Here is a 13606-nt window from a genome sequence, read left to right on the forward strand (position 1 = left end):
CATTTCCAGCTTGGGGAAGAAGGGATCTCGGGGCGTCTCAGACCTTATGGATTCGGACAAATTGTCCGGTTTGGGGCGATATCTTGGGAATTCATCATCCGGCCTCTCAGTTACATCCAGGAAGGCTTTCTCAGCATAAGTGAAGAGTTTTAACCCTGCGATGACGCCATGTTTATGGAAGTAACGAGTATTACAAATGGCTCATTAGAGAATTCACTTCTGTATGCACGGAGCGAGTGAGATTTTTGTTACAATTGAAATATTTTTAGTGGCACGTGACAGGTTTAGTGGCCCCCGGGGTTCTGTATACTGGGAGGGCCGTGCTAGACAGCTATGATGTATCATGTATCTTGTCTGTTTATTTTCCTGATCATTATTAGAACCGTTTGGCTCAGTTTAGAATTCTAATCCCACAGACTCATACCAGTAAAGTCATTGCCACTAATTAGCGCTTGTAAAGGTTCTGTAATTTGTCTCTAATTACCGGAGATGCACATAATGGAGATTAACTAAGATTAGATAACACGCAGTTCTAGGCTCACATTTTAGTAAAAAACCTTCACCGGGTTCTAGGCTCACAGATTGGTACATAACCTTCAAACAATTCTAGGCTCACAGATTGGTATGTCAGCTTCATGCAGTTCTAGGCTCACACCTCAGTACATAAGCTTCATACAGTTCTAGGCTCACAGATTGGTATGTCAGCTTCATGCAGTTCTAGGCTCACACCTCAGTACATAAGCTTCATACAGTTCTAGGCTCATAGATTGGTAAGTAAGCTTCACGCAGTTCTAGGCTCACACAGTTCTAGGCTCACACCTTCACCGGGTTCTAGGCTCACGCATTGGTAACATAACCTTCACCGGGTTCTAGGCTCACGCATTGGTACATAACCTTCACCGGGTTCTAGGCTCACACATTAGTACATAGGTGTCGCAAGATTCTACGCTCACCAAGGTGAGGTTCCTCTCATAGACAGGACTCTTCACATGGAGTAAAATCACGGAGAAAACAAACACGTTGGGTGAGTTCTAAGTGAAGAAAGGAATAGTTAGAACCAACACAGCAGTCAGAAAAGTTTTTTATCAGGCGGGAAAGCGTGAGACTCAGGGCCTCCGATGCGATAAGATGTCTCATTAGATAATACTCTATGTGATAAATACTCTGTATGATAAATATTCTATGTGATAAATATTCCGTATGATAAATATGAGCCGTTACCTCGCACTGCATGTATCTGGGTGTTATTTTTCCTGCAATGTGTGTGTTTTGCCCAAACTGACCCCCTGTTTCTGCCCCTGTCCAGGAGAGATGCCGCGCCACTTCCCCCGTCTCAACATCTCTGAGGTGGATGAGCAGGTCCGACTCCTGGCAGAGAAGGTTTTTGCTAAAGTTCTCCGGGAAGAAGACAGTAAAGATGCCTTCTCACTCTTCACCGTCCCGAAGATTGTCCTATTGGGCAGAAGGAAGCCAAAGAACGGGAGCTCGAGAAGGACCTGGGGCTGGGGGAGCAGAAATCGGCAGAGACCGTGAAAAGGTTTGTGTGGGAAGCGGATGCCGTATGACGGGGATTTGTGTGATGGGAGTTGAGTTACTTTAATAATCTTTATTTGTTGTTTCTAAGGCCCGGAAATTAAATCATCAGAATCTAAACGAAAATGCATTTTCCTGGCAGAGAAAAATTAGTAGCTCTGCACAGACGCCAATTCTCAACATAAAACATAAATATTTATCATTTTAGAGGATGGGTCTGCTGTATTCCAGAACTCTAGCACAACACCACCTCTACTGAAAGGTTATTCACACACTCCACAGCAAAGTTTAGACAGGGGGCCAGATTTATAGGGTCTCTGAAGGAATATTGTTGGGGCCAAACTATAAAGGTCCTGAGTTATGTAGATTCTCTAAGCTTTAGACGTGCAGGGGCCACATCTGATCCCGTGTATCTATAAACTACTGGGGTCAGTATGGTGGAGCTGGGGTCAGTACGGTAGAGACTGGGTCAGTACGGTGGAGCTGGGGTCAGTATGGTGGAGCTGGTGTCAGTATGGTGGAGCTGGTGTCAGTATGGTGGAGCTGGTGTCAGTATGGTGGAGCTGGTGTCATTATGGTGGAGCTGGTGTCAGTATGGTGGAGCTGGTGTCAGTATGGTGGAGCTGGTGTCAGTATGGTGGAGCTGGTGTCAGTATGTTGGAGCTGGGGTCAGTATGGTGGAGCTGGGGTCAGTATGTTGGAGCTGGGGCCAGTATGGTGGAGCTGGGGTCAGTATGTTGGAGCTGGGGTCAGTATGGTGGAGCTGGGGTCAGTATGGTGGAGCTGGGGTCAGTATGGTGGAGCTGGTGTCATTATGATGGAGCTGGGGTCAGTATGTTGGAGCTGGTGTCAGTATGGTGGAGCTGGGGTCAGTATGTTGGAGCTGGGGTCAGTATGGTGGAGCTGGGGTCAGTATGTTGGAGCTGGGGCCAGTATGGTGGAGCTGGGGTCAGTATGGTGGAGCTGGGGTCAGTATGGTGGAGCTGGGGTCAGTATGGTGGAGCTGGGGTCAGTATGGTGGAGCTGGTGTCAGTATGGTGGAGCTGGGGCCAGTATGGTGGAGCTGGGGTCAGTATGTTGGAGCTGGGGTCAGTATGTTGGAGCTGGGGCCAGTATGGTGGAGCTGGGGTCAGTATGTTGGAGCTGGTGTCAGTATGGTGGAGCTGGGGTCAGTATGTTGGAGCTGGGGCCAGTATGGTGGAGCTGGGGTCAGTATGGTGGAGCTGGGGTCGGTATGGTGGAGCTGGGGTCGGTATGGTGGAGCTGGTGTCGGTATGGTGGAGCTGGTATCGGTATGGTGGAGCTGGGGTCGGTATGGTGGAGCTGGGGCCAGTATGTTGGAGCTGGGGCCAGTATGGTGGAGCTGGGGTCAGTATGTTGGAGCTGGTGTCAGTATGGTGGAGCTGGGGTCAGTATGGTGGAGCTGGGGTCGGTATGGTGGAGCTGGGGTCGGTATGGTGGAGCTGGTGTCAGTATGGTGGAGCTGGTGTCAGTATGGTGGAGCTGGGGTCAGTATGGTGGAGCTGGGGCCAGTATGGTGGAGCTGGAGTCAGTATGGTGGAGCTGGGGTCAGTATGGTGGAGCTGGGGCCAGTATGGTGGAGCTGGAGTCAGTATGGTGGAGCTGGGGTCAGTATGGTGGAGCTGGGGTCAGTACGGTGGAGCTGGGGCCAGTATGATGGAGACAGTGGCCCTATTCTCTGAGCTTTATCGGGACAGTCCAGGTACTAAAGATTGTCTGCGTAGTCGGATTATCTGCTCCCAGGATTCTTGGCCATATCCTCACAAGTGGGTTGGGTCTCCGCATTTAGGGGCCACATTTTTTGGGTACCTCCCAGAGTCATATTAGTGCTAGGAGCAGACATGAGATAAAGATAGCATCGTTAATCTCATTTAATAAGATTATTTCAGCCTTTGCAGCATGATTTCTCTCTGCCCTCGGCAGAAGATACGTTAGAGGCAGGCGGACATGTTAGGCCTGTACTCTCTGTGCAATGTGTCCTGCAGCAGACAGAAACGCGTCGGGGAGAGGTACCTGATTTTACCTTTACATTTTCTGGGGCTCGTCCCCGAAATCTCTCATAGTTTTATTGCCCCGAATACCCCGCGATCTGTTACCAGTCGCTTGCATTCCTTGTATCCGGTATCGTTACCCTTAATATTAATGCCATAATGCACATAATTCTAAATCATAGAATAATAAAATAATTATAACAACGTTAAAACATGTTATAAAACATAATAAAACCGCAATATTCACTGCGCGGGATTTTAACACAATATCCAATAACGTCAAAAGAGAAAAACTCCAAAGAAAATTTGAAATGAATATTTTTCTGGGAAAACAATCGAAATTCATTAAGTTTCTCGCTCGTCGGGTTAAAGTAATAATTACGTTGTTTTCGTTGCAGTAAGTGAAGTAAGATTTTGATTGGCAATGTGTCAATGAACGGGTTAATCCTTACCTCCTGTTATTTCTTTGTTTTTGAAGCTCGGAAAGGTATTTATTGGCCTTTTACGGTAGAGAAATAAATCAATAAAATAATAAATGTAATAATTCATTGACTAAGAACAGAGAAGCCCCGAAGCCGCGGAGTCCTGAAAAATCCGGTTTGCGGGCAGGAATCGCTATTTTTGGCTCCGCGCGCTTTATTCCTCAAAAAATGCTGGGGATTCCTAAGAAACATTATTAAGAAAAGACTCTTTTTAGAATGTAGAACGTCCGTTTCCGTCTGTAATTTAAAGGGGGTTTGCGATATTTAGAAACATAGAATCTGACGGCGGATGAGAACCCTTCGGCCCGTCTAGTCGGCCATTTTTCCTGATGTAAGGAGTTTAAACCCCTATCAGTCTTTGGTCAGATAGTGAGGAAAGCTTTATGTCTATTCCATTCCCTCACTGTATTACCCTCCACCACTGCTGCTGGGAGACTGTTCCATTTATCTACTACCCTCTGAGTAAAGTAGATCTAGATCCCGCTGTATACCCAGCACCCTGCTTGTTTGTTGAGATGCTTTACTGCATTGTCTGCTTACCTCATGAGAAATAATTACCCCCGAGCCCCTCTCTTCCATTGTCACGGACAGAACAGCCCCCGACGCCATCTTCTGCATCGGGATCTTTACACCCAAATGCATTATCTGACATTTATTAACATGAAACTGCAGCTGCTGCGCTCTCCCCATTCCTCTAATTTAGATGTTCCGGAACATCTTCCCTGTTCCAGGCGTTTGTATCATCCTCACCCCTGACCATTAATACCTTCTGCGGGTCCCAATAGTGATCCCTGAGGGGCCCCACTAGTCGTTCCTCTGAATATACCCCATTTACCCCAACCTTCTGCCCCCTGTCACTCAACCATCGCCTCATCCATTCAACTCATTATCACCCAAACCCAAATGTATTTCTGAGTCTTCTATGGGGGACAGCGTCGAATGCCGCACTGAAATCTAGATAATATCTACTGCCCCCTCCCGCTGGGGCAATTATCTTCATAAATTAAGTCAGATTATATGCCACGACTTCAGATGTTGGGGTGCCGGACATCACCCTTTGAAACCGAGTGTCCTCTCAACGAACATTTTATATAAACTGAATGAATTCTCCTAATATGTAATTCTTTCTGTATTTTGGATCGTTAGAAAGAAAAGTTTCAAGATGATCCGATCCCAGTCGCTGTCGTTACAACTCCCACCCCAGGACTGGAAGCCGGCGTCTGCCACCCCGGTTCAGTCACCTTTATCTCCTGTCCAGCCAGCCGTCCCCATACTTCGGGGCCCAGGGGCAGCCGTGCAGGTGCCATACGATGTTCCCGAGTTCCAGAGAGTGTCGATTAGCGGAGATTACTGCGCTGGGGTAAGCGTGTCTTCCGCGTCTCCGTACGGAAGGTTCTCAATGCCAGGTCAGGGTTTCAGGCTCCGTCTTTTAATGGTGAGTTGGGCCAACATGTGATCATTTTTGGTTATCACATCAGCCAAACGTGGCCCAACACGCCAGCTGGACTTCTTGGGCATGCGGTGAGTTCACCGATAGATCGATGGCTTCCCAAGAGACGGAATGATTGGGAACCTCCCCTGTGGCGCGGTACCCAATGTTCTGCTGCAGAGACAACTCTAGAACCCAAGATGGACTCATCTAGAGGCAGCTTAGAGCCCTGAGGAGCTTATCGCGTAAACCTCCAGTTTATCGTCCCTCTTCTTGCAGGTTACAGTTGATGATTACGAACAAGCTGCCAACGGCCTGGCCAAAGCTCTACTGATCCGAGAGAAGTATTCGCGCTTGGCCTATCACCGCTTCCCCAGAACGACGGCCCAGTACCTGTGCTCCATGAACGACGAGAGCTGGAGGATGGAGGACGAAGTCTATCCAGGTAGAGCGTCTTGTACACGCGTGTGATGGCGCGTGATGGTGATTGCGTGTCATGGAGCACTCTGTCCCAAACGGGCCGCCGGGAGATGCTAAACGAGTTGGTAATGTCCTGGAAGTCGCTGCCGTTCTCTACTGAGTAAATAAGATGGATGAGAGCCGCGCGGCCAGATATGGGGCAGTCGTCCATCTTACCTCTCTCTGTCTTACAGAATTCAATCCTCCTCCCGGAGACAAAGATCCCTACAACCTTGAAGGAGTCCCTCCAAACCTTCACTACGTCGTCAGGATGCAGGGGGGGATCCCGTACATTTATGACAATAAAGAGATGGCCGAGAGCAACGAGCCGCGCAGTTTACCGTACCCCGACCTAGAGACCTACACCCTGGACCTCAGCCACATCCTGGCGCTCATCGCTGACGGCCCGACGTAGGTTGAAAGGAGGTTTTGATTGGGTGGCCGGTGACCGGCGATATTATAATATAGAAAAAGGTGTGCGTTGGGCCTGCTGATTTGTACCGTTAGCTGGCGGACAGGTCGTCGGAGGGGGGGGGCAGGTCTTTTCCACACAATAAAGGAGCGCCCTCAGCCACATTAATCTTATTCACTTTTAATAAAATTCCCAGCGGTGAAGGCCATGTGATTAACGCTGTGACGGGAGCGTTACTTTAAACCCTAACATTCTTTGCAGGCTTCTCCGCGCGGCCGGGTTGCTTCTAAAGTCCTATTAAAATCAGGTTAGTCCGGTTTCGTTCACATAATATTTGATCAGCTGGGCTGGTAAGCTGTATTTATTATACAACACGCAAAAGTACAGAGCCAAACCTTTGTGACTGCTGCTGACTCACGGCGCTCCTTACAATAGAAAAAAGAAACGCGTCGGCTTCCGAAAGGAATCAGGAGCTGCGCCCCCTGCAGGGGTGAGAGGAGCTGCAGCTCTACTCCTGACGTTACCCGCAAAACCTTTATATACCCCGAGAACCGAGTGCCTTATTGTAAAATATCGAACAGGAACACGTCACAGCTACGTTGAAATGGACAGAAAGACAGGATAGCTTTAAATATGAAATGCGGTGTAATCTCTGATTGGACGTTTTTTGCACGCTTTGTAGCTTTGCTGCCGTGATTGGCTGTAGCATCGGTATTAAGATGTCGGTATTCACATTCAGCCAATAAAAGTGCAGAGGCGGCTTCACGGCTGCAAGCATTTTGTGAGTCGGTCTAACCTCCTTCATGCCCAATGTCCTCTGGATTCGTCCCGATACATTTTTAGACACAATTGTATTATTTGATTGTTTAGTAAATGATACATTGTATCCGCAGGAAGACCTACTGCCACCGACGGCTTAACTTCCTGGAATCCAAGTTTAATCTCCACGAGATGCTGAACGAAATGTCTGAGCTGAAGGAACTGAAGAGCGTCCCGCACCGGGACTTCTACAACGTGCGCAAGGTGCGTCCGGGACGGGGTCATTACAGCACAAAGAGGCACATTTTGGGAGCTCGTTTCCCGTCACGGTCTCCCGACTCGTGCCTCGGACGCAGTAAGGCAAGCCACAGCTGCGCCTGGCGCGGGGTAACGTGCGCTCTCTCCGTAGGTGGACACTCACATTCACGCGGCGGCCTGCATGAACCAGAAGCACTTGCTGCGATTCATTAAGCACACGTACCGCACGGAGCACGACAGGGTGGTGCTGGAGAAGGACGGACAGAAGATGACCCTGAAGGAGCTGTTTGAGAGTCTTCGCATGGACCCGCACGACCTGACCGTGGACTCTCTGGATGTTCACGCCGTGAGTGCCGCAGTCTCTTCTTACACCCCGTAAACACAGTGCATTTTGTTGGTTTCCATGGTGATTACTCCACTTTTGGAATTTTGGGACAGAAAATGTATTTTTGATTTACTTGTAACATTTTTTTTTATTGCAGGGAAGGCAAACTTTTCATCGATTTGATAAATTTAATGCCAAATACAACCCAGTAGGAGCCAGCGAGCTCCGGGATCTGTACTTGAAGACAGAAAACTACCTGGAAGGGGAATATTTCGCTCGTATAATCAAGGTACAGAAAACACGAGGACTCTATATGTGTCTATAAACATCTATAGGTCCCGCGGTGTCCCCCGTAGGCGCGGACTCTATAAAGAAGCTGGGTTCTCCCCCCATAAATGTTGTTTTCGGCTCCTCTTGGTAAATGGTTCTGTTTTCTCTCGCGTTATAGGAGGTGGCGAGGGAACTGGAAGACAGTAAATACCAGTACACCGAGCCGCGGCTCTCCATCTACGGCCGGTCCGCCAGCGAGTGGAACGTGTTGGCCAAATGGTTCATCAAACACAAGGTGTATTCGCCCAACATGCGCTGGATGATCCAGGTCCCGCGGATCTTGTAAGTTTGTCCGGATCCTGAGGAAACTCACGATTATTATAGCCCCCCCCCCCAATAATGGCCAGTAGGTTATTACATAGCTATGGGCTATGATACTTAGCCCATAGCCCCCTTTGGCAGCCCTGAGCCCCTGATCCGTCAGACACCGGGAGGCAGGAGGCAAAACTAAAAAAGCTTCCAAAAAGTTTGTATCGCACTAAAAATCCCCAAGCAGGGGGTAAAACGACGTAACTGCCACGACTTCCGCTGGCTGGGGTTTCTTGGATCAGAAAGCAAGATTTTTTTGTTCTTGCAGAAATATTATTGTTATATTTTGTTCTTGCAGACTTTTTCATTTTAATTACAGATGAGGTTTAATTGAACAGTAAATAGCGATTGGTGGTGAATTTCAGCTCTTCCATCCATAAAAGTGAATGCTTTATTCACAGGGGGTCCGACAGTTTGGCCCCCGACGCGTTTTCTCTTTATTAGTGAAATTTTTAATCTTATCATTTTCGTGAAATACTTTAAGATTCCTCTGTAATTACATGAAAAATGTACCTTGATTTTATTTTTTCAGCGACATCTTCAGATCGAAGAAGATCCTTCCGGATTTTGGCAAAATGTTAGAAAATATTTTCCTCCCGTTATTTGAGGCGACCATTAACCCTTCAGATCACAAGGAACTTTACCTTTTCCTGAACTATGTAAGTGGTCCCGCTGATCTACACCGCCAGCGCTCTGCGGACCGCCCCATGCGCTGCCCGCCAATCTGACCATAAACATTCACGTTCTCTTATTCTAGGTGACCGGTTTCGACAGCGTCGACGATGAGTCCAAACACAACGACCACATGTTTTCCACCAAGAGCCCCACGCCCGACGAGTGGACGCAGGAGCAGAACCCGCCGTACAGCTACTATCTGTATTACATGTACGCCAACATCATGCTTCTCAACAATTTACGCAGGTGAGTGAGACTATTGGGGTCCGGGGGGCCAAACGTTCGTCTCTTACACCCCTTCCCCCAAGTAATGTAATGCGGACCGGTACTTGGCACTGAAGCCACACATGGATGGCCATTGATGCGGCTACGGCAGGGGTGGCTGACAGGCGGTCCTCCAGACGCTTCTGGACTACAATGCCCATAATGCTCCACGTGTTGGCCCGTCCTGCCTGCCCGCTGCCGGCACGCCGCTCACGTGTCCGTGTTGTTTCAGGGAGAGGGGTATGAGCACCTTCCTGTTCAGACCTCACTGCGGAGAAGCCGGATCCATCACCCACCTCGTATCCGCCTTCATCACCGCCGACAACATTTCCCACGGATTAAACCTGAAAAAGGTACGGATTTTATTATTAAACATTCCGAACCAACAAAAGCTCGGCCGTCTGATCCGTTTCACCAGCTGGGAACGCTCCAAACCGGAGCCCGAGATAAAAGCACTTGGCTCCTTCTGCTAGGGGAATAAAACGCGAATGCCCAGGGGACCTTATTTCACGGTTACACCGAAAGATGGCGAGCGAACAGAGCAGCCGGCAGCGGAAGACGCAGCCTTTTATAAACTGGTGCAATATGCCTGAAACGGTTCATTTAGTAATATTTTAAATAATCGATAAATAATAATAGTCCCTGGAAAGGGAAAAGTATTTCTGTGCATTTCCCCAAATGGCCAGCAGGTGTCAGGCTGGAGCGGCGTGCGAAGCAGCGGTCCGACCCACCGGGTAGTTATTACCGTGCCTGTTTTCCCTTCAGAGTCCGGTTCTCCAGTACCTGTACTACCTCGCCCAGATTCCCATCGCCATGTCTCCGCTCAGCAACAACAGTCTGTTCCTGGAATACTCCAAGAACCCCCTGCGGGAATTTCTGCACAAGGGGCTTGTAGTCTCCCTCTCGACGGACGACCCCATGCAGTTCCACTACACCAAGGTAACCCACGCGGCCTCCCTGATCGGGGTCCGGCGTCTGCGTGTCCCACCAACAGAGCAGCCCATTCTCAATAGAAGAGTGACCCTTATAAAATTAGTTAAAAAAAATGTCCCCCAAACCGGCGATTGTTACGTAATAACCCCCCCCCCCCCCGTGTCCGGTACGTATTGCAGGAGGCGCTGATGGAGGAATACGCCATCGCAGCCCAGGTGTGGAAGCTCAGTACCTGCGACCTGTGTGAACTTGCGCGAAACAGCGTCCTGCAGAGTGGGCTGTCGGCCAAGGTCAGTGAACCGCGGGGCCCAAAATGCCTCCGTAAAGCCACAAGCGCCATTTTATAAAACGCAGGGTTTTGCTCTTTTTTTTGCGTCTCTGATTTGATTTTTCTTGCAGGAAAAGAAACATTTCCTGGGTGAGAATTATATCAAGGAAGGACCCGAGGGGAACGACATCAGCCGGACGAACGTAGCCCAGATCCGAATGGCTTACAGATACGAAACCTTATGTAACGAGCTGAGCTTCCTGGCCGACGCCATGAATTCGGAGCACATCGACGACGCGCATGCACAATGACGAGCCGTATCAGCCACATCTAACCCCCTGCCGGTTACGCTCCGCCGTCTCTCACGATGTGTCTGACGCACTCTCGGTCACCGCACCTGTATATCCGCATAATATTTATTCTGTTTCAGTGCTACATGCGCAGCCGCCAGCCCAGACTGTGAATCGGATTCTGATTTCGTGATCGGGGTTCCCGCTTCTCCAAACGAGACAGAGAAGGCGGAAGAGAATCGCGAACGCTGCGGCTTTTATTAGAACAATCGATTGTATGCTTTGTGCTATTATGTGGCCCCAACCGCAGCTTAAACACAACGGTGACGGATAATGAATACGCACCCGGGGGCCACGAGAAGAGACGCCCATTTAGGAAACATTCTCTCCCGATCCATACATTTATCTGCACATCGACTCGTATAATAAACACGTCACATTCTTACTGCCGGCCGGCATCAAATGACGATTATTTAAAACGCAGGTCACCCGGGGGTTCATTTAACTGTAAAATATCATGGGCCATGCAGCCTGTATATCATATATCCAGCGACCGGGGCGAGACCCCCGACCGCGAGCAACCGGGGCGAGACCCCCGACCGCGAGCAACCGGGGCGAGACCCCCGACCGCGAGCAACCGGGGCGAGACCCCCGACCGCGAGCAACCGGGGCGAGACACCCGACCGCGAGCAACCGGGGCGAGACACCCGACCGCGAGCAACCGGGGCGAGACCCCTGACCGCGAGCAACCGGGGCGAGACCCCTGACCGCGAGCAACCGGGGCGAGACACCCGACTGCGAGCAACCGGGGCGAGACACCCGACTGCGAGCAACCGGGGCGAGACCCCCGACCGCGAGCAACCCCCAGGCCTCTGCGACCGGGAACGCGATTTCGTGGGGCCGAGATCCGGTAACGAAGCGGCCAGCGGCGCATAAAACGCGGATAAAACGGATTTAAGGCTCAGCCTGAGACCAAAAATAACTTTAAAGGGAACAAAATCAAACATCGCGGTTCCACCAACCCCGCGCTCAGCACCCCAACCCACGGCTGCCACAACAGAGTCCCGCAGGAGTCCGATTTATTCTAAAAATATTACCGTCCTGGAGTTTTGTTTTTTTTTAAATAAAATTCTCTCAGGCGCTGTGTTTTTTAGGCGTGTTTTATGTTTATTTCACTTTATGTCATTGAAAAAGAAAAAAAAGGTTGAAAGGGAACATTGGGACTCGTTTGCCGTCGGCGCCCGCACTTCTCTGTACTCGTTAATCAGACTTAATAAACCAAATGCGACACACGAGGCTAATTTTTTTTTTCTAGGGAACCGCTGCGGTATTGCGCATGTATAATGGAAACGTGCAAATTAACGGGACAGAGATAAAAACTGCAAAGTTTGTTTCAAAGTGTTTTTTTTTTTTTATTGTCAGACGAATAAAAACGAAATGTTTTTGCAAACCTATTATATTGAGAATAAACGTCTGAAACTGCCACACAAGGTCAGCGAACATCCCGAAAAATAAAGTCGGCGTCATTAACCCGTTCCTGCCCGTCCGCAGAGCGCTTTATCTATAGAAAATAATTCTATTTCAATTTAAGTGCATTTTTAGAATATAAAATGTATCGTTTTAAATCCGCAGATTTATAAATACGATTATTATTATAATTAGGACATAACCAGCAAAGCGATGACCTGTTTTAGCTGGTTGGATGCGCATGTTTTATACGCTTAAGTGGAAGAACAGACTTCGCCTTTCTGGGTGGGGCATACATTAAACCACACCCACAATGGGGATCCTAACCTTACGGAAAAATCAGCCCCTGGGGCATTAAAGTCTTCGACGGAAACGCTTTCTACCCACCTTGTCGCCTGCCAATCATTTTCAATCTAGAGCTCTAGCCTGCTTAGCAACATGCATGTGACACGCGTGTGCCACCAGTGGTGTATCTGGAATGTAAAATATGATATGTAAATTAAATATGCCTCCCCCTCCGCTTCCACATTCTGCCTCTCGGGCGAAGCGGATTACAGCGAAGACTGAAAGCCTAGAGTTAGTAACCGGTGCAGGACTCCAGGTCAGTTCCAAATAAAAGTCGAGATGCAGGAGATTCGCGTGAACAGCGAGTGGTTTATACCGCAGGACCCTTTATCTGCTGGAAGCTTTTAGCACAACACTACATATTGCTTCTAGCGAGGTGGGAATGTTAGCAGGAGACCCGCGTGCGCAGGGGCCGCCGCTCTTCGCACATTACGGGGAAGCCATAAAAAAATAACAGACCCGAGCTATATGTGATGGGAGTTGTTGTAGCCCATCGTAAAGAGCCAAAAAAAGAAATTGGGACTGTAGATCTGCTTTAAAGGGATAAGGTCTGTTTTTTTAATGCTAATTACATTATATCAGATAAAACCTCCTTCAGTGGTAATTTTTCTTATTGCTCTCACGTGGTGCACATGCTGGCTCAAGACATGCGCTGTACGTCCCCCTCTAGCTCTCCGGCTAGTAAGGAAGTGAAAGGGTGCAATCCGGCTAACTAAGCGGACAAGCAAAGCCGATTAGAGCTTCCACCGCCGAACGTCCTAACGATACTGCACTTAGACAACCATTTACTGAAAGGCTCAAGGAGAACCCAAAAAGTGCAAAAGAACCAAATCAAAACAGAAGCAAAAAAAAAAAATAATAACTATTAACCCAAACGCGCGGGGAAGGCTTCCGGCTACAGAGCCTCCGGAGGATTAAATAATGCACCATTTCTCAAGGATCTGCAGAAAAATAATGTAAATCATTATTAACCACGCGTTACCAGTGTCTAGAACTATCGTCTAAAGCTATCATAACTACTCGTTTTTACACTAAAAGTCAAACGACGTTTTAGAA

At 48.8% G+C, this 13606-nt stretch overlaps 1 protein-coding gene across 1 annotated transcript; it reads left to right on the forward strand.

Annotated features, from left to right (window-relative positions):
- Positions 1–1311: 1311 nt before the first annotated feature.
- Positions 1312–10759, forward strand: LOC149272849 (AMP deaminase 3-like). The gene is given in 15 exon segments (XM_089506663.1): positions 1312–1435; positions 1438–1537; positions 5174–5387; positions 5736–5901; positions 6110–6326; positions 7221–7350; positions 7496–7690; positions 7827–7958; positions 8118–8281; positions 8841–8967; positions 9066–9229; positions 9480–9600; positions 10013–10186; positions 10360–10470; positions 10580–10759. Coding segments are annotated over 15 exon segments (2319 nt in total).
- Positions 10760–13606: the final 2847 nt, after the last annotated feature.

The sequence above is a fragment of the Sceloporus occidentalis genome, unplaced genomic scaffold, assembly GCF_023333645.1.
Source record: "Sceloporus occidentalis isolate IW3139 unplaced genomic scaffold, rSceOcc1.0.p SCAF_410, whole genome shotgun sequence".
Classification (NCBI taxonomy): Eukaryota; Metazoa; Chordata; class Lepidosauria; order Squamata; family Phrynosomatidae; genus Sceloporus; species Sceloporus occidentalis.